This window comes from Argiope bruennichi, chromosome 4 (genome assembly GCF_947563725.1).
Source record: "Argiope bruennichi chromosome 4, qqArgBrue1.1, whole genome shotgun sequence".
Classification (NCBI taxonomy): Eukaryota; Metazoa; Arthropoda; class Arachnida; order Araneae; family Araneidae; genus Argiope; species Argiope bruennichi.
This window is the reverse complement of record NC_079154.1, coordinates 1,727,185-1,749,907: the sequence shown is the minus strand read 5'-3', so window position 1 is coordinate 1,749,907 and position 22,723 is coordinate 1,727,185. Positions and strand designations below refer to the sequence as shown.

Sequence of the window (22,723 nt, the reverse complement as noted above, 5' to 3'; positions counted from 1 at the left end):
GTATTGTTACATTAATAATGCATAATGAAAAATAAAACGACCTATAGGACTCGTTTAACACTCAACTCTCTGTTGCCGTGAAGCACCGTCAATTACCATACGTAATTCATTTTCGGTAGATTGACGTTTGTTTAGAGAAGTAAAGCAAGTAAATAAATAAATTGTTGGGAAGCAGGTAAATACAATCTTTGACTTACTAGAATTTACATTACTTACTTATTCATGTACTTTTAGTACTTAAAAGGAAATAATTTATAACAGTATTAAACGATATTAACCATTGCGAAATAAATATTTATTTCCTTAATTACAGTTAAAACGATTGCTCTAAAATAAACTAATTTATTATTCAAAATTTACTTCTTATTCACTTGCTTCATGTTAATTCTGTTTGATCGTATATTTCTGTGTTAATAAACTAATATTATGTTCTGAATTGTTAAACTAATATGCATCAACCTATTATTAAATTAAATATAAATATTGCTTAGTCAGAAAAGATTTTCTCAGATAGAGACTATAAAAAATTTAATCTCTGATTAGAGGAGTTCATAAAATTCTATTATGCCAATCTCTTGAGAATATTGTCTAACACAAGTTAGATATACATTTTATATACAGCTATTTTAGAGTACTGATTCTCTTAAAATGGTGTGATTGTAATCTTAAGAGTTATTTCAATTTTGGTTGACATATCTTTTTTAAATATCAATATTAATTTACATATCATCATATCAAAATATTTACATTTTTTATGCCCAGCTCAACTAAATTTGTTCATTTATATTCAGATATAATTTTCAAATAGATAATATAAATTTATGGAATATTCTTAATTATTTTGGATGCTGGTTGATATATATATATAGATAGAAATTTATTTTTAAGTTCACCACCTATAGTTGATTAATAAGATTATTAACAGATGTTCACTTCACAATAATCAGTTTTATACCCTAATTAAGTGCATATTGGAATCTATAATGTGGAATTTGTTTTTGCCAATTTTAATCGTATTACTTTTTCTCTTCTGAAAATAATGGCTTAATTAAAAGGTAGAAACACCAAAATGGAATTTAATATAACTCGTGTTATAAATTGTCAAATATAGCAACATAACTGCATTCTTTGGTTAATATTTCGCAAGTTTTTTACTGTTTGGCAGAAAATGGTAAAAACTCTGTACAACTCTCAAACTCAAAAACTCTGCTTTGGATTAATTTGTTGGGATGAAAATTATCTGGATAAAATTAAACAACATCTTGTAAGATTTAAAATTACAATGCTGTCTTATTACCATGCAAAATTATAGTCAGCAGTAGGGCAGGCTATCTGGGAGGTGCAACGGATGCTATGCACCTGGGCCCTGCGATTGAGGAGGACCCCAAAATGATTAAGAACTAATATAATCTTCAGAACAATAAACCTTCCAAAAGAAAAATTCAAAAAATAGAATTCTGTATCATTTAGCACATAGATAACAAGAACAAATTATTCCTGCTTTAGAAAATGACTTCCTTAACAAAATTAAAGATGATATAAAAACCACCATGTACTACAGTATCCAAATCGATTGTACTCCATATATTTCCCATAAGGAATAAGCTTCAGCCCTTTAGTATATGGTGTATAGGTATGTAAATTTTAAAGAGAAGAAATTGACTCATTTATAGGGTCTATTGAAGTAACTGATGTGACTGATAAAAAGTTCTATTAGAAATATTAAGTGAGCTTGATTTAAATATTATGAATAGTATAGGACAGGCACACAACAACAGTAGCAACATGAAATGGAAATAAAAAAGTGTACACTCTAGAATAATTGCTCTAAACTGTCATGCAATTTATGTGCATTGCCTATCACATTTTTAAAATTTATTAATTTGCAATGCCACTTCCATCAGTATATATAGAAATTTTTGGGAGATTTTGCAAGTTTTATATTATTTTCTGCAACTACAACAAGATGGGAAAATCTACAGAAGCATTTAAACATTACTCTTAAACCATTATGTGATACTCTTTGGGAAGCCTAAATAGATTTGGTTAAAGCAATGTGTATACAATTTGAACAAATTTTCAATTCCCTAAAAAAATTTATTGATGCAAATATTCATAATACAGCAGCTTTCGAAACTACGTCTTGAATTCTGTTTGTTTTATTATACAAAAATTGCCATTTATGTTTAATAGTATGCTTTGCAATATTGTCTAAATTAACACCATCAATAAACTATTTCAAGCAAAATTAATTTTTCTTGGCTTTTAATTTAATAAATAAAATTAAAACCCAAAATTTAACCCATTTTTTTTTCAGATGGAGCAAAAGTAATACAACATAATTTGAATATTTCAGAACATTTTCTTAAAAAACGGATTTGAAAAAGAAAAAAATTATATACCAGAATTGCAGAATTTGAAGCTACAGAAAACCTGTTAAATGAATTTAGATGCTATATTTTAACGCTGTAATTGATATTGTTATTGTATAGATAGAAGATGGATTTAAAAGTATTTCAAATTAATTATTGATATGAAAACTTTAAAAAAAACATGAATTAGAAAAATTCTACAAAAATTTTGTAAAGTTTTATATCAAAGAAGTAGAAGAAAACCTAATCCAGGAAATTTGTTTGCTACAGGATTTGATTTTGAATTAAAAGTATGGAAATTATGCCCGAGATATATTGCAATGCATACTAAATTATAATGAGTTATTTCTAAATGTATTAACTGAGTTAAAACTTTTATTTACATTGTCAGTTACCACAGCTAATGCTGAGCGCTCTTTCAGCAAATTAAAATAAATAAAGTGTTGGCTTTGATCAAGCATGTGTGCAGAATGCTTAAATGCACTTGCTATAACTAAGTATCGAAAAAGAAGCTACAAAGAATTGCAATTTTTCTGAAGTAATTAATAGCAAAACAAAATTACGCATTAAATGAACATGCAATAGTATTATATGTCCGTGTTAGTAATTTTCTTATTGTACCAAAAAAAGTTAGGACCCCAAATGGTTTCTTGCACCCAGGCCCCTTTATAGAGAAGGCTGGCTCTGATCAGAATTTAAAATTCTTGCCAAGCCTTTTCAAAGTCCTATTGTTTTGGATGGAATTCATAAGTCTTTGCAATGTCCTACTGTTTTGGATGGGATTTTGTAAGTTCTGATTGAAAAAAAAAATTAAAAGTTGGAAGTTCATATTATAATCTTAAAACTAGCACAAAATCTGTTATTTCATTCTTGGAGAAATTTCATTTGAAAGCATACAAAATTTTTATTTTATTTATTTATTTGTTTTATTCTTAAACTGCAAAATATTTTGGATTAATTATGGCTAAATTTTTTAATGTTTTTTAACTTTCATAAATAAAATAATTTTTTTTTTCAATTTGAAAAAAATGCAAGTATGTGTTTAAGAAATACAAAAAGAATTTAACTGTTTCAAGAATTGATTAATAATCTTATATTTGTTTTTAATCTAGTGAAATAAGCATGAATTGGTATAATGGTACAATTCCTGAAGCTGTAGCTGAGGCTAAAAGAACGAATAAATTATTTTTGGTATATATTGAGGGTAAGTAGCTGTTCATTATTTAAGAATTAATATGTTATGTGTCACTAGACTTTTTCCTATCTGCTATATTTTACTATTTCTTGCCTTGTATATTAAGTATCTTGGATAAATAAGTATAAGTATCTAATAGTGTTACAATCTTTAATTATAAAAAAAAATCACTAATATTTATGCATTTCGCACCATGGATAAATAATTGAGTATATAAATTAAGGAATTTTTAAATTTCTTAGGAGATGATGAACTGTAGAGATTTATTTAAAATACCTTTGACATTGAAGATTACTTGCAAAATTAATAAATTTTTTCTGATTTCTGCCAAGCTTGATTTATCCATTTTAGATATTATGTGGTTGCAATAAGATGACATTCGTAAAATTTTATATAATGCTAGCTGGCATCCACCTTGCTGCTGCAGAAGAAATAATTTTAGAAATATCATTTTAAATTTGAAATAGCTATATTGTTTAATTAGGAATAATAGAATGATATTCATTTTCTTGTCGACAATGAATACATTCATGGAAATTGAATGATATATAAAGGAGAAGTATAAATCATATTTATTCTTTTTTTATTATTCAAGTGTTAATAGGGTGGACAATATTTTTTTCTGTTTTCAACAAAACCAAATTAATTTCGTGGCTCTCCGACTCATAAGCATCCAGCATACAATTGGCCTTGTGAGAAAGAAATTGACCTTTCTAGGTTCAATCCGCACATTTGAAGTAATTGACCTTGCGCCATGTTAAAAGTTGATGGTGATCAAGAATGCAAGTCGAATGGAGAACTGTAGTCACATGAAATCGAAAGGCATGTCGGTGGGAATGCGTGGAATGAGCACATCTTTTCCATTTGACTTTCCATTAAGAATAGTTGCCTCTATTCTTGCTGCATGTTGGTCTTGTAATTCTTATGCTCATGATTGGTTAGCACAAAAGCATTGTCTTCCGATTCTTGTCATCTGTTGATCTTGAGATTATGAAGCACATGCACATGATCTGCTTCATGACGTGCTTGTCATTCCTCTTTTATTTGAGAGCTTGAGTTCGCTGATTTCTATGCATTGCATTGGTAGATCTACTAAATGATGTACGTTTGAAAGTATATTTTTTGATGAAGCAATTAATACAATATACATTTGTATAACCAAAATATTATTTTTCAATTCCCTGAATAACAGAAAATTACTGTTTGCATTGGAAAATTTACCTTGATATATATATATATATATATTTATATATATATAACTTTAATTGACTTCAATACTAATAATTCTATTTTATATGTGTAAGATAAACTTTAAAAAATATATGCAGTTTGACACAGCCAAAATATTGTTCCCATTGAATGGCAATATCTAATGTAAATGACTAATTATTAAAGATAAGAGGAAAAAAATATATCATTTGCTCTAAATATTTTTTATTTCATTTCACTCATATTGATTGGCATCGATCATAATTTTTATTTTGTTTGATATATGTGCGATTAACTCCAAATGACATGTCCTGTTTACTGTTTGTCTTTTGTCAATTTAAAAATAATGTTGAATAATAGAAACATATGAAGTAATTTGTTTGTAAACTTTATTGTGTTCAAAATAAATGCTAAAAATTCTATTATGCCTATAACCTTCACGCAAGTGCAAGCAATATATTGGCAAAGTTTTATTGCAATCAGATGAATAGTACAGTAGTGCATAAAATGCAAACAAACAAAAATTCACTTTTGTATATTAGATATATTTAATATTCATGTGATTAATTTTTAGAATAGCATTTTTTATAAATCTGAAATCTTTAAATGCAAATTTATTGGAATTGCATATTTATTGGGAACATTGTATATTTATTAGGAAGTTCTTAAATATGGAAAATCAGAATGTTAATTGCATTTCATTCCCTGACCAAAAAAGAGCAGCAATGTTTGATTTATCTTAAAAAATATATGTGTATGCATTAAATCAATTGCAATTCATTTCCATAGAATAATCCAATTGAGATTTTTTTTTTTTTTTTTCTTGTCGATGTAGATATGCTTTCAAAAAATTTTATGTAAATATCCACAATTAAAGTGTTTTCTCATTACATCTATAGTAATTATTGAAGATTTCTTACAAATAGTATATAAAAACTAAAATATTGACTATGGATTTAGTGAGAGTGGTAATTTTTTCAGTAATTCAACTTAATAATATAATAGCAGAATAGCTCTTTATTATTGTTTCTATATTTTGTTTCATTTTGTAGGAAAGAGAATTTGAATCTTTTTATTTCTAAAGCATGCATGTAAAAATATAGAAGAATTTCAAATGGTTGTTTTTCTTTTTGCATGTTAATGTTTCCAATAGGGAATATCAAAGTAAAAGTTCATTTGAAAATAAAATTTCATTCTTATTAATTTGTGAGGGAAATGGTTATTTATACATGAAAGCAGGATTTTTCAATTCAGAGTTCATATTTCAGACATAATGTTAATACAATTCAGAAATTAATAAAAATTGCTCTTTTTAATGTGCAAGTTGAGTGCAACATAAAAACGCATAAAATTGAGTGACAAATTTCTAAATCGCAAAATTTCTAAATATCAGAAGCCATATTTGAAAAGGTTCATAAAATATGATAATATGAATGAGATAAGCATTTGCTGTAATTTATTGAACTTCCATTTTCCAGTTCGGAACATTAAATTTAGAACATTGCCTAATTATCTCTATTCCGTGAAAGAATTTCCCTTATTACCCCATTGAAAAAAAAGAAGAAGAAAATAATCCTCTGTATTTCAAGATGGGGAATCTCCTTCTATTGTTTAAAAAAAAAAAATCCTATTTTTGCCCTCCTCCACCAAAAAACATTACGATTCTGAAATATTTGATTACAGATGTAATAAATTATCATATATACACTACTAAAATAAAAATTCTCTAGCATTATTACTTTAATGTCTTACAATCTAGTAAAAAAAATGCACTACAAAATTTATTATATTGATTAATTTTAGTCTCAGTAATCAGTTGGATGAAATGTCTCACACCTGCTGCCACAGATATGCGATAAAGAATTGTTCAGAAATTTATTTGCCGATACAATAAACATGACCATCTGGATGATTATTATATATAGCAAAACACAGAAAAATTACTAATTCTCTGATTTGGTATTTTATTTAGTAGTCACAATTGTCCCTTTACGAATTAAGGCAGTAACGATTAGACATTATCCAGGATCAAAAAATTGATAGCTATATACTGTAGTCTGAAAGCAAAACTTTAGTGTAGACAATGCAATGTGGAGAAACCTAAAAGTAAAATGCAATGAGAGCAAAAAAAAAGAGAGAGAGAGAGAAAGCATTGTATTTAAAAACTTTTAGAATACCATGGGATACCTGTTATAAAATTTGATATTTTTACATTTTTGTTATGTAAAAATATATTTATTTATCTCATAAAAGTGTAAATTTGCAATTGTATCTTTATATCTATGGTTTAATTTTAAAAATAAGTTTTTCATTTCTTTGCCTATATTCTGACAGATCATCTCTATATTCTTTTTTTATTTCTAATAAAAGCACTTATTCAGAATTAGTTTCCTGATTTAAAACATAATAAATATTAAATATCAAAACTTTCCCTTATGTTTTAATGATTAATATCTTTAAATTAAAGTATTAATTGGTGAAAAATAAAAAAGTAATTAAAAACTAGCATCTCTGTTTGGTCTGTAAAAAGATAAATAGTTAAGCTACATAACCTCTGAGACTCAAACAATTAGCTATGGGAAGTGCCATACACTGTTTCTGAGCATATGCTTGTCTCTCTGCTTTCTACTGACAAATATTTCGGAGATCTGAATGATTGCATTCCTTCTCCTAAGTTAGTCACTTTACTGTCTTCTAAAGTGTATTGTGATATTTCTACATTCAAAATCAGAATTCACTATTGACACAAAGCAGTATGTCCAAGATGAACTGACCTTTTATATTCCCATGCTAGGTTATAAAATCTTCTTACTTATCTTATCAATTCTCAAGTATTACTCATTGCCACAAAGATGTTCTACTAGTTACCAACAATTTTTCTGTTAATAAATAGGTGGTATTTATTTCCTTCCTTTGCTCTTTTAACATGGGCTTATTTTCTAAAACAATTGCTTGAAACTAAATGTGGTAAAATGGTGTTATTTAAAGACCTGAAACAAAGGTATGAGTCCAGCAATTCAAAACCAAGATATTCCTTGTTGTAATTAATGTTATTATTTGCCAAACTATGTTTTATAGTTAAGCCTTGCTATGTGTAGATTTGTAGAATAAAACATTGTATCTCTGCATTACCTGGATTATTTCCATTTACATCATAGGCTAGAATTTTATTCATATTCTGTATGCTACATTACCATATTGTGAATAAAGCCCCAAAAATTGCAAAGGTTGTTAGTACGTAAGAACTTTCAAGTATGGTAGAAAGGCTAAAGAATTAATTGAAAAGTATTAAATGATCTCGTTATAGAAAAGACAGTGAAAACAGCAAAAGTTAAATGAATCAGTACAAAAGATACATGACTATTTGATTTTGCATTAGAGATTGACTCAAAAGAAGAAAGGAGAGTGCATGTTCTGACATGCCTCAGCAGCAAACCAGATAAAAACTTTTTTCTATTCACATAGCACTTTTGGTAAAAAGAAAATTAAGGATCCAATATAAAATGCCAAAGTGAGAAACAACAGCAAACATTCAGAGGTTGATAAAAAAAAGCGACTAAATTGAAAGGAAGATTTTTTTTTAGATATATTTTTTTAAATTTCTTAAATATAAATGGCCGAGATGTATATATGAAATATTATTCAATTTAGAGAATTTACATTAAAACATATATTTATAAAATTCCCATTAGTGATTGACTGAGATCAGGATTGGCACGCTACCAGAACAGTGAAAACCGGGGAATCACAGGAAATTTAAAAATCGCCAATAAAACAAATGGGAAAGTTCAGGGTATTTTGAAAAATGAAGGAAAATACAGGGGATTTCCAGTTTCTTAGTTATTCACCCCCCCCCCCATCAAAAAATGCCGATCTCTAAAGATTGCAGTTATAGCTTCTAAAAATGGAACAATATCCTTCGCGATTGTGTAAAAAACCTCAGACTCATTCCTTTTCTCTCTTCCTTTTTTTTTCTGTATTGATCAGTTCAGTTTCAATTTGCAAGACAATTGTTCTTTTTCTGTGAGATTTCCTTATTGCAGCTAATGAACAAGTGCAAGACTTCTGTAACTGCGTGAAAGAATAGAATACATTTCTTTTGCGGAATTAGCAACATTCATTCTGCGAAAGCAGAACGGTGGTATTTAATGAACCGTACTTGAGCTTATTCAATGCTTTATTATTTCAGGAACTGTGAGCTTATTCAAAGTAGATCAGATATATATATTTTAAAAAAATGAACTGCTCAAAATCTATAACGAATTTAATACGAATTGGACATGTAAAAGAAATCAATCCTGATTTTGCTGAATAGATTCGAGGAATTCCGCAAAATCCATTTGTTCCGTATTTCTCTCTTTATAAGAAAATAATAAGCCTAAGTAATATGGGAAAACAGGCACTTTCTAGTCATGCCAAAAAAGGAAAACATAACAAGACTGCATGCCAGTTCAAAAGGGTCATCATTGATGTTGAATTTAGTATCTGAAATGAATACAAGAAAAGATGACACCTCAAATCCGAAAACATCAAATTGAATGTCTGAAAATTAACCGATTTCAAACTTTTTAATTCAAGGACAATTATTTAAAGCTGGATCATTAAAGAGCATGAGAGGTAATAACCCCGCACCTTAGTATATGAATTTTATCTCGCTAAATTCTAGATAATAAATAAAGAGATTTATTTATTATCTAGAATTCATCGCGAGGCTGATATTTTAATGCACCAAGAAAACATTTCAAATGTTAGGATTGCTCATCTTTGCGACTGCATTGAGTCAATTGTTTCACCCCTCATAAAGAGATTCAAAATTGAAGGAACCGTAAATAAAAAGCCTAGAACTTGTCGACCGGGTTTATCTTCTAAACATGCTGATGCTACATTGACACGATTTTGCTGTAAAAATAGATTTGCAAGTTCTGCTACACTTGCAAGAGAATGGAATGAGTCCACGCATGTCATTGCCAGTCCCTGAACAGTTAGCAGGAGGCTCTGTGAAGCTCGTTGCAAGGTACAAGTACCTAAAAAAAATACCAGTACTGACGAAAGCAATGCGGAAAAAACGATTGGAATGATCAAGGTACACAAACATTGCAGTATTTCCGAATGGAGATAAGTTATATTCAGCAACGAAAGTCGCTTTTCTTTAATGTCTGACAAGCCTAACCACGTATGGTGTAAAGCGAAGGAGAACACGAGACCAGAATGCCTGGTTCGTACATCAAAACACCCAGAAAGCGTAATGGTGTGAGGGTACATGTCATATCAGTCAACTGGACCACTTCATTTTGTACAGGGAATTACGAATGATGAGAAGTATGTAGGTGTGATGAAGCATCAATTGCTTCGTGGCATGTTCCCAAGGCAGAAATGGACATTTCAACAACATCTAGCATCCTGCCATACATCGAAAAACGTAAGACAAAACTTACAGTTAATTTAAATTTTAGTTCAGTTCTGATCTCTATATCGAAGCATTCATTATTTTAGGTTAAGGCTGCATTTACAAAACACGGTATTAATGTTGTCGTCCTACCAAGAAACTCGTCAGATTTAAACCCCATTAAAGATTTATGAAGTATAATGGGAAAGAAAATAACCGAGAATCATCCCAGAACAAAACGAGAAGTTCAGAAAACAATTATTAAAGTTTGGCACCATAAAATACCGAAAGAAGTGTTGCAAAACCTTGTGGATTTCATGCCTAACTGAGTGGCTGCTGTGGTCGAAGTCAGAGGCGGCCCAATCAAATATTAAATGCTTTTCAGTTAACTTGAACTCTTTTCTTATTTTTTCTTATCAAAAGAACTTGAGATTTTTAATTGGTCATTTCATTCCGGGCAAACCAAAATGGATTCCGATACTGATAACCTGAACATTTTGTTCTTTTTAAAATTAGTTTTTTGTTTGTTTGTTTGTTTGTTTGTTTGTGTGTGTGTGTGTGTGTGTGTGTGTGTGTGTGTGTGTGTTCAATAATTTAATAATAACTTGTTCAATAACTAATAAGAAGTAAAACATGGTATATTTTTTACTCGGTAATTTTAAAAATCCCTAATATGAGCTATTGACTTATATTTAGATTTATTATATTTACAGGTAATGATGAAATGTCCAGACAGATGTCCGAAACATATAATGATCCAGTTGTAGCTGGTAAATTATCATCGAATTCTGTCATAGCTTTAAAACTTGTGGCCGACAGGTACTTTTTTTTTTTTTTTCACTCAGTTCTATATAAAATTATTGCTAATTTAAAAAATAATGTATCAAAGTACAACCTATGTTTTTTTTATTTGGAAGGAATATTTCGTGAATTTAAACTATTGAAGTCTCTGTGGATCGACTTGATTAAAGAAATTTCTTTTATCATGACGATCTGTGTTAAATTAATTTTAATAAATAATTTACATATTTTAGAGGGTTTTTTTTTTTTTTTTCATTTTGGCTGCAGCTTAGGAGCTCAGGATAATAAAAATTTATTTAAAATTGCTACTTTTACAATGCAAAGTATTGAAATTTTTCATAATCATTGCTAATGTATTATTTTATATGTACACATGCTTCTACTTTTTTAAAAAATTGTTTTGAAATTACTAGCATTTCTTGCTTTTAATTCATTGCTATGGGTGAAATTTTCTTCCAGTGTTTTTAAACATTCTTTATATCTGTGTCTAAAAGTACTGAAAAATATAAATTAAATAAAATGCCAAGATGACTCCATAAATTCATTTTATTACTGATTTTTTTTGAGAAATTGTATTGTTCTGCTGCTGCCAATGTTTTTTTGTAAATTTGAGTTTTTACCAGATATCACCTAATGTTTTTACAGGACTTTGTATGGGTTAATAAGTTTTGAAAGTAAATTTAATTTTGCTGTGATTTGTCTATAAACCTTGATTTTTAATTGATAAGTTGCTTCAGGTGATTATTATTTTTTTTTAAGAATTTAACTAAGGAAATTTCCTGACATTAACTCAGTTCATAAATTCAAAGCATTTATTGGTCTTATTTTACATCACAGCTCAAATGAATAATTATCTGCCAACCATTTTCCTTTCTAATCTTAATTAATGTAGAATCTTGTACTATTCTGTCATGTCTGACAAACAATCAGATATATCACTACTTCAGTGTTAAAAGTACATACAATGATTAGAAGTATAAAATAATTAATAAATCAGGATTGTCTGTCCTAATCGGCAAAAGGCACAGTGTGTCAAAGTTTGTTTGACTAGAATAAGACATCAATAGACAGTGGTGCCATGAGCATATTTGCCACTGTGCATGTCAACACTTTTTCATTAGATGCCATTCCAGTACCCTTTTTCTGCTGAAATGTTAAAAAAAAAAAAAAAAAAATAGATGTCCTACTGAATTCATGAAAATTTTGATTGTATTAGCATTTTTTCAGGAGCATATAAAGGATGCAATCTACAAACATGCCCTTCATATTGATTGAGATGGATGAAATAGCTTTTATTGTTACATTCATTTCTATCACATTCTATGCTTAAAATGAAAATAATTATCATACCTGCATGATGGCTAGTAATTGTATAGCAACAATGAGCATAAAGAATTTGTGACTGCCTTTTCTAAGATTTTTTACTAGTCTCTTGTGTCAGCTTCATGATTGGGACATCCAGGTTTCAGATTCCTTTTTACCAAAAATCCATCTTATCTGAAAATTTAGTACATGTTGAATCTGTTATCATTACTAAACATGTCTGCATTTGCTTTGATACCTATTCAGATATTATCTTTATTATCTCTCCAGGATCAAAGTATTAAATTCTGCATCCTTTAGTTATTTTAGTTTAAAAAAAACAACAGGACATTAGTTTCATTGCTTCATCAGAACTTAGAATATGAAACACAGTATGCTGAACTCTATATCTTGTTGTGTATTGAAACTGTAATGCTTCTATTTAGTAATTTCAATTAAATCTGTATTTCAATCATATTTTTAAATTTATTTTTGCTTTCAGTATTCCATACAAGCAGTTTTGTGCAATTTGTATCCTTTTTTCAAAGTTTTATTGAACACAATATTTTTTTCTTATTTTCATTAATGATTAGAACTTATTATTATGGTTTGCGTAAATTAATTATAGTGATCTCCCTTTCCTTCCCAGGTCATTTTCTTTTTGCATATCCACTTCAACAATCACTACTATTATCATAACTGAGTAAGAAGTGTTGAAAATAGAATAGAGATGTATTTGTAGTTTAAAAGAAAATTATAGATATGGATTTCTAAGATTATGAATTAGATTAATAAAGATTGATATTGCCTATACAGATTAATATTTTTGATTTTTTAATGTCTCAGTTAAGAGTTTTAATAAATCCTTTGAACATATCTAATCTAACCTAACTTTGTGACAAATATTCTTTTTATTTCTTTTTAAATTTAGTAAAATTCATGTTTCAAATGATTTTGTGTAGAAAAATAGTTAATTTCTCTAGTATTCTTTTATATACCTTTACTAAATAAAGGTAAAAAAAAAATTAAATAGTTTGAATAGTTCCTAAGAATTAATTTTTACAGTGTTATCTTACATGATTGAATATATGTTAGGAGAATGAAATTTATAAAACAGTGCAATACTTTTAACAGGGTTGCCACACCACCAAGAGAATCTGGAAAAACTGGAAAATACAGGAAATATAAAAATCAACAGGGAAAATGAAGAAAAATTTTAGAATTTTTATAAAAACTGGAAAAATACAGGAAATTTTAAATTTTTTAGTGTGGTTTTTTCCCTCCCCCATTTAAAAAATGCCAATCTCTAAAGATTGCAGTCATACTTTCTAAAAATGGAACAATACCATTTACGATTGTATAATGTGGAAACCCGTCCCTTTTCTCTCACTCTCCCCCCCCCCATATTGATCAGTTCAGTTTCGGTTTGCAAGACAGTTCTGCTTTTTTCATGAGATTCAAAAATTACAGCTAATGAGCATGTGCAAGACTTATGTAACTGCATGAAAGAATATAATACATTTCTCTTGCTGGGTTAGCAACATTCATTCTGTGACAGCAGAGTGGTGGTATTTAATCAACCATACTTGAGTTTATTCAGTGCTTTATTATTTTAGAAACTGTGAACTTATTCAAAGTAGATCGGAGAATTTCTTTTAAACTACAAAAAAAATGAACTGCTCAAAATCCATAATGAATTTAATACGAATTGGATGTATAAAAGAAATCAATCCTGATTTTACTAAATAGATTCGAGGAGTTCCTCAAAATACATTTGTTGCATATTTCTTTCTTTGAAAGAAGATAATAAGCCTAAGCAATATGAAAAAACAGACACTTATTAGTCATACCAAAAAAGGAAAACATACAAGATTGCATACCAGTTCAAAAGAGTCATCTTTGATGCTGGATTTAGTATCTGAAAAGAATACAGAAAAAGATGACACTTCAAATCCGAAATCATCAAATTTATTGTCTGAAAATGAACCAATTTTGAACTTTTTTTTACTTCAAGAACAATTATTTAAAGCTGAACTTTTATGGATATTAAAATGTGTTGCATCGTATTATTCCTTTATATATTCAATTATATATCAGAAATATTTTAAAATATGTTCATGAATAGTGAAATAGATAAAAAAAAATGTACATTAAGCCATACAAAAATGTTGTACCTGATTTGTTATGGATTAGCTCCATGAAACAAATGACTGAAAATTTTGCAGAAGTTGTATAAATGAATGCCCAAGTGCATGAATTGTACAAAATGAAGGAAGGAGGAAAGGTAATCTTGACTGGGAACACTCTTTTGCTAAGTAAGGATTAAATGATTTATATCATGATAATAAAAATGTTTCATGTTTTATTTCACCCAAGTCCTTAATTTTGTATGATTTATAATTAGCATGAGAGGTAATATCTGCCCCTCCCTTAATATATAAATATTACATTGCTAAATTTTAGATAATAAATAAAGATGATTTGTTTTTTTATGTAAATATCAATGTTCTTTTAATATGCTATTTCAAATAATGTTAAATTGTTGCTTCCTTTCCTTGCTTTTTTCACTGCTTAAAACCATTTTCCATTATAGCTAGCATATGAGTGCTATTTGCGCTTTTCCTTCGTATCTTGAATATACATAGAGGGTGAACACAAGGATTTTTTTTTCTAGTTTTGAATGGCAACCCTGTTTTAAATTAAAGTATAATGATCATGAATAGTCTTAATTTTTTCTAGTTAAAATATATTTTAAAGTTAATTATTAATTATAAAAGCAAATACAAATTGTTGTTATATATGAATTATCCATAAAACTGCAGGTTTTTTCCCCCCCCCCCCCTTCTTCTTTTTTTCAGTTTTGCCTTTAATTTTATGATGTTGCAATTTTTATATTTCACTCCATCTGTTTTTTAATTAAGAATATTTTTTATTTAATAAAAAGCGTGTTGAATCAGAAAATGAAGAATAGAAGAACTTTTGAAAATACAGATATTCTTATTAATGTTCCTGAACCATATTAGATCCTGTATTAGTCATACCCTCATCATTTTTCCTTGGCAATGGGGCTCCTATTGAAATAATCACTGGAAGCTTGCCTCCTGATGACTTTTCAAAAAAATTGGACAAATTATTTGATGTAAGTTTTAATTTTTTATGCTTAAAGTTGAAAGGGGGGAATAAATTTAAAAATATGCTTCCTTAATATAGTATTTACATATTTGAGAAAAGGTTTGTGATTTTATTTGAATGATGATTGAAGTTCGAGCAATATGAAATGTTGTGCTTCCTTATTTTTTCTTTGTTGTTGAAATTATAAAGGAAAAAGGATTTTAGAGAAAATTAAAATACTTTTTCATCCTCTAAATTACAAAATCTAAAAAGAGCAACTATAACTTTCAAAATTTTCTTTCTGAAATTGCATGTTTCAATTCTACCATTTTATAAATCATTTGAAATTTCCTCACACCTTAAATAATCAGCTGTCATTTGTAATAATAAATTAATCAGTCTCATCATCTAGCTTAACCCTATCACTACTAAGCCAGTTTGCAAGTTTTCTATAAATAGGCTGTTTAAGGATGAGTTTCCTTATTCAAACAAGGAATTCAGTATGTGAAGCGAGGGCATCCTTAGTGATAGCTTGCTTTCTATCTTGCACCCCTCAGTTGAAACAGAAACTTTTCCCAAAATGGTCTATTAATATTCACTACTACTTTGCCAAAACTTTCATGGCTAGGTTAGTAATGAAAGGGACTTATATTTAGGTAATTTAAAAAACATTGGAAACTAGGCTTTTAATTATTAAGTCGCAGCAATAATCTGTCAGTTTATAAATCCAGCATTGAAAAGTGAAGATACATTTGGTTTTCTTAACATTGATTTTTGTTCTTCAGACTTTCAGAAAAGTATCTATTTAAATATTTGTAGATTTTGTATAATAGACAAAGAATGAGCTCATTTAATTTTAGTTCTCGTCATTTAATCAAGGTAAATTTATTGGCCAACTAGTTGTATGATTATAATATTTATAATGTTTTTTTTAGATAAAACTTTGGAAAATTATCACTAGACTTAAACTATAAAAGCTATCTTTTTGTTTAATGCCTCATCATTAGCTTATGTGTCTGTTATTATTCTTGCTCTAGTTCTTTTGACAAAATGTGTGTCTTATAAGTATATAATGATTATTATGAAAGCTGTAATATTTATAATTAATAAATTTTTCATGATACTTTTTCTATTTTTTCCGTTTTTAAAGACATATGAAAGGTCCTTTAATATAAAAATCGAAAGCCATGGTGGGATCTCTGCCTCATCACTTCCACAAGAAGATGAAGTTTCTATTCCTTCTGGATCACAAAATGAAAGCTTGGAATCTGAGCCATCAACTTCAGAACCTGCACCTTCTACATCTCAAACTGCAACAGTAATTATTTTTTATATATTTAGCTTTATTACCACTACATTCTGTCATTTTTTTTTTTTTTATTTTTTTTTAAAAAAAATTTTTATATTGCTTGAAAAGATATTTTTTTGTCAATAACAAAGATAATTTTATTCTTCACTAATTGTTAAAGCAAGATTTTATAATATTATACCATTAATTGAATATAAAAAGTGTACAATAATTATTTGCATTTTTTTTAATAAATTATTTTTTAAGTTTGTATAAAATTTTAATATTCTTAGATTTAAATTTTGAAATTAGACAAATAAATAAGGATGCTATCGAAGAATTGGAATAATTTACAGAAGTAGATTTCAATATTATTTTTATTCAGTATATAACATTAATTTTATATTTAAAAAATAATTCCTGTTTGTAAATATTTATTTAAAATAAATGTTATTTTCCAGGCTGCTGAAGCTTGTTTACAAGAAAAAATTGAGCGGTAAGTTTTTACAAATTTGAATTAATAATTACAATAAAATTATGTATGTTTCTTTTGTACCATTTGACTTATAGTTAATTTTTGAAGATCTTTTACTAAATGACTTATTATTAAATAATAAATTAATATGGCTTATTGTTGGATGTGATGTGAGTTAATACTACTAAAAAGCTTGCATGACTAATTGTGAAAGAAATTGTTTTATGTATTTTAGGCTATTATATAAATAATACATTTATTTTAATACCAATAAATAAAATATTACTATAAGTTAGTCCTCAGCATAAAGATATTTTTCCATCACTTAGTATTTAAAAATTAATCCCTGCATTCTTTCCCTATAAATTTTTTTTTATGTGACATTCTGTTTAGGATCTTGGGATAGTTCCACATATTTTTATTTCTGAATCAAATAAAGAAAAAAAATTGCATGTAAAAGAAATCTGTTCTTAAGAATTAAAAATACCTTAGGAATGAAGTGGCATCCTTTAAAAATAATGAATTTAATTTTTAAAAAAAAAACTTTTTATTAATGAAAAAAAAACTAAGAATTATTATTTTCTACTTTTTTGGTCTTTAATTATAATTCATTATCTCTATATAAAAAATGCCAACATTTTGTGACACAGAGATCATTCTTATTACTTGTGAAATAGTAATAATCAAATGTAAACAAACACTATATGTCAATTTTGACTGTTCCATAGAATGTTTTTACAATTAATAGAGAGGTAAAATATAAGAAATGCTAAGAAGAGAATCCATCAAAAACTCCATTCAATCAAAAAAAAGAAGATGTAAAAGAAATTGATGTTAAAGGTAGATGTCAAACGAAAATTTTAATCAAGCTTGAAAATTGTCTTAACATATTGATTGCTGCATAACTCATTTGTGGTTTATATTTGCTCTCAAATTAAAAATAGTCATCTCTGTAATTAAATGATTTGAGTATCAGGCATGAGTTGTGGCAGTGAGCATATTGACCATTGCTTGAGAGATTTATCACGAGAATCTATCTACCTTTGGAAATTGATGTGCATATCCTCCAAAACTATTGATTCAGAAACTTGTCTCACATTAATAAGCATGATCTTAACTTTAAAAAAATACTTTTTTAATCGTACCATTTTCATTTCCATAAAAGTTTTTCTGGCTGTTTTTTGTAAATGTTTTTTTAATTTGATTAATTATCTATAATAGTGTTTTTAATGCTATGGTGGAATTTGAACTCATCCATTGAGACATTCAATTTCATTCTTTTGCCAGTTTTAAAATTAAGATAAAGTTTTTTGGGGGGATGGGGAATATTGATTCAATTATTAGACTCAAATAAAATTTTCGTTTCCATTTTTATCTTGTAGTAATAGTTGTCTTTGGCCTCATCAGCAGGCACATTAGTGATATTGTTTATATTTAATTTCAGATAAATCATTTAATTATAGCTTCATGTTCATTATTCCATCAAATTCACTGATGCTAAAATCATTCTATATTAGTTCTCATCTTTAAGTTTTGTTTATTAGGTGTATGAATCTTGCTAATGGAGATCAGTCCATTAAAAAAATATTAAAAACATACGATTAAAGGCATCTTCTGAATTTCACAGTATTTTTTATGGTTTTTTTTTTTTTTTTTTTTTTTTTTTTACATTTTGCAAATTATATAGTTATTAAACAAAATCCTTTTTTGTGTGCAATTTACAACAATGGAAGAAAAATCATATGATTAAATATTTCATGGAAGTATGAAAGTGATTTGTATTTTAGGCAACAAAGTATTTTATTGTTAATATTAGACAAAAAAATTTTAATTTGCATAATTATTAAATTTAAAAAAAACAGTTTTTAAATTTGGAACTATGTAAAATTCATATACAATAATATTTTTGAAAGTTATGCTGGAAAATGCCAGTATTTAGCTTAATTAATACTCATTAGGTGCACATTTTTATCTTCTAAGATACTGAATTTGGTTTTTGTATGTCAGATGGTCTGACCTGTGGAGGAGCAACTTAGACACGCATACATCTCTATTATTAATTGAAGTATATATTTTTTAATTTGTACAAAAAAAATGTTATTTGACTGATTCAATTAAAATTTACAGTTTTTCAGTGTTATCGAATAATAAAGTAATTTCTTTAAAAAACTGCATTTCATATTCATTAGCTTAGTGCTCTAAAATTCAATAAACTGGGCAAACAGACTAGTCACCAAAATTAGTTATTGATGGAAGAAAACTAATTTCGGCTTGTGCTGCACTCAGGAAATGAAATGTAGGAATTAAAAAAATATCTTTATTATTAATGACAATGAACTTAAAAGCTATTTCTCAAGCATTAACTTAAAACATAAGCAAACCATTTACAAAATGAATGAATGAATGAACAATAAGCTAATTAACAACCAACTAACCGACAGAAAAAAATACAAAACGCATGACTTAAGTATATTCTCATTAGGGTGGAACGAAAAAACGAACTTCTGATTTTTAATTTGGAATAGCATGGAAAAGTTTCCTTTCGGTGTAGATAAAGTAAATTATAAATGTGAGCAATGTTAGAGTACGTCTTTAGGTGCCGCAAGAACTTTAAAGTTTCATAAAATTGAAATTTGTACTATATTTTAAAGTTTTTTTACAAAATAATCATCTTTTGATCTTTAATTTGTAATAGCATGGAAAGTATGTTCTTTTGGTATCGATAAGATAAATAAAAATTATAAAAAATATTAGAATATATCTTGTGCCACAAGGATGTTATTTCATAAAAACACACTTTTTGCAACTTTTTAAAGTTTTTTTTCGAGCCTTGATTAGGAAATAAAAAACTCTAAATAGGCGTTATAATATGAATAGAAATGTAAAAACAATTTTACTCTTGCATTGGTATGGCATCCAGGAAGCTAAGTCATCACCGAAGTAGATGTTATTGAGGGGAGGCAGAGGTATGTCTGTGTTTGGTAATGAGATCAGAGCTGGTGCCGAGTTCAGTTGAGTTTGAGTCTCGGCTCCGTCTGTTGTGTAATGATTAACGTAACTGATTTGTGAATTTATGTACTTTGTAGTTAGTAAAAATGGCTCAAGTTAAGTTAGTGGACAAGACAAATGTCAGAATGCCCAATTTTTGGGAAATTTAGTGATTTTTCTTGAAGTTGAACTGCCTATTTACAGATCTGTTATGAAGTGCTATTATTATATCGAACATAACCTCAAAATTGCTTCAAAGAAGGATCCTTCTATAAGTGAAATATGTGACACTTTAGTTCGCAAAATAGGACAAATATGGCCAAGAGCTTCTATTTCCGTTATTTTCAGCAAAAGAATTTTACAAATGATAAAAGTTTATCATGCTAAATACAGGAATTTATTAAAGTCTAAAAGCAGAAACGATTCAAATAAGTTTGATTCCAACCTCAGAAAATTAAGATAAGAAGCTAAACATTTATTTGATATTGTTGCCTTTAAATGTGTAAATTTTAATACTTGCACTTGCATAAAAGAAAACAAAGCACCAGTTATGGAACAAGAGTTTCTAAATGATCAATGCTCTAACAAGAAAATGGCTATAGGTAACATTGATGTAGCTACTACAAGCGCTTTGCGGAAGAGAGAAGGAAGAAAACATAAACAACTGCAGAGAATAATTAAGGTTAATCAAGAACGGGCAAAAAATACTAGTGTGACAGAAATGGCTATTGACAGAGCTGAAAAACAACAGTGTTCTTTAAGAGAGCACACACAAGAAGAGACAGACCAACCAGATCCATCAAATAGACAAGAAGAGATAAAATTACCAGACCCTTTGAAACTGAACGAAGAGAAAAGCACTTAAATGCGTATTAAATTGCCATCTGTAGCTTCCATTGCTGGCTGTATCGGAATATCAGATAGAGCTGCTACAGCTATAGCTAATGCTGCTTTACAGGACTTGGTTGTAATCGCAGAAGACGATAAAACCTATGTAATAGACAGGATGAAAATTAGAAGAGCAAGATCAACAAGTCGAAGAGTTCTCATTAAAGACAATCGTTGTACTCAGATTACCGAAAATAGAGGATTGTTTTTTGATGGGAAAAGGACATAGCAATTGTTCAAGAAAAGAGAGATAGTAAGTTGTATAACAAAAAATTATTTCTGAAATGCATGTTTCACTAATAGAGGAACCAAACTCAAAGTTTTTAGGCCATGTAACACCTAACTGTGACACTGGAAAAGACATAGATGACAGTATACTATAATTTCTTATAGTATACTGTCGTCAGCAAGATAGAGAACTCAACAAACAACTTTTGAACTTTACTGCTGTTGGGTGTGATGGAACCGATGTAAACACTAGATATAATAATGGTGTGATATCTTTGATGGAAAAGGAAATAGGAAGATCTTTACAATGGTGAATCTGTTTGTTTCATTGTAATGAACTACCATTGCGACATCTTTTTGTCATTTAGATGATAAAACGAAAGTACCCAATGAGTTTAAAGGGGAAATTGGTCAGCAGCTAGAAAACTGTGCTAGTCTTTCTGTGGTTACCTTCTTGCTAATTGAAAATAACCTTCATCTTCTGGAAGACAAAAATGATTTAAGTAGAGATCAAAAATATTTATTGGAATATGTGTATCACTGTATCAAGTGGAAATTGCTCACTAGATTTATCTTTTAGATACCCTGGTAAACTTGATCAGTCCAGGTGGTTGACATTAGCCAATCGTTTACTTCGATTGCATGTGGCAACTAAAAATCTTAACTCTGGCTGAGGCGAAATAGGGCAGCTTTGTGAAAGTGTATGTGCCTGTGTTGTTTAATATTAAGTTAAAACCATCATGTATATATGGTTCCAAACATCTGTTTAATCTTATCTCATATTCCTGCTATCTCTCTGACGAACTCAAGAATGTTATAGACCTAATTATTCAAAGAAATGGGTACTTTGCTGCTCCAGAAAATATGCTTTTATCCATGTTAAGTGATGAACATAAAATTCAGAGATAACTTGATTTACAGTGTTTTTTAAAAGCAAGAACAGAAAGTAGAGATGTAGTTAGGAAGTTCTAAGTTCCTAAGATAAACTTTGATGAAAAGGATTACATGGACATGATCTCATGATCTGAAAATGATGCAACTAAGCCCCCCCCCCTTGTTAAAACATGTTTCCAGTGACTCTCAAAGATTTTATACCGATTGCATCTGAAGTTGAACCAAATAATATGGTGGACTCCATTATCAACTTTCTCCGGCTTCCTTGTCACTCGCAAGCTGTGGGAAGAACTGTAAAACTGGTGATCGAATCGGACCAAAATGTCTGTGGTTCAGTCGCAACAGAAGAATACATAAGGGCAAAAATTGAATTGTATTGCATATTCCAAAATTTAATACAAAAAAAAAAGTTTAATGTGGCAATGAAGTAGAAGAAAAGATTTTGAACTGTGGCATTTGTAATCATTAAGGATACAAAAGTAAGAAAACAAAATTTAAAATTCAATAAATTTTTTTTTATTATTATATTTTGCAATTAAAATTTTTTTGAGTTGTAGTGCTTATATATGTATTTAAAACCATCTTT

At 28.4% G+C, this 22,723-nt stretch overlaps 1 protein-coding gene across 1 annotated transcript in view; it reads left to right on the top strand.

The window, feature by feature from the left end:
• The first annotated feature begins 17 nt into the window (after positions 1-17).
• Positions 18-22,723, top strand: part of LOC129965923 (UBX domain-containing protein 4-like) — a 50,591-nt gene continuing 27,885 nt past the window's right edge. Inside the window, exons 1-7 of the mRNA XM_056080210.1 lie at positions 18-175; positions 3,485-3,576; positions 10,876-10,981; positions 12,768-12,796; positions 15,289-15,404; positions 16,527-16,694; positions 17,126-17,160. Of these exons, the coding sequence (XP_055936185.1) occupies positions 3,495-3,576; positions 10,876-10,981; positions 12,768-12,796; positions 15,289-15,404; positions 16,527-16,694; positions 17,126-17,160 (536 nt within the window). The 5' untranslated portion in view covers positions 18-175; positions 3,485-3,494. The remainder of the gene's footprint in view (positions 176-3,484; positions 3,577-10,875; positions 10,982-12,767; positions 12,797-15,288; positions 15,405-16,526; positions 16,695-17,125; positions 17,161-22,723) is intronic.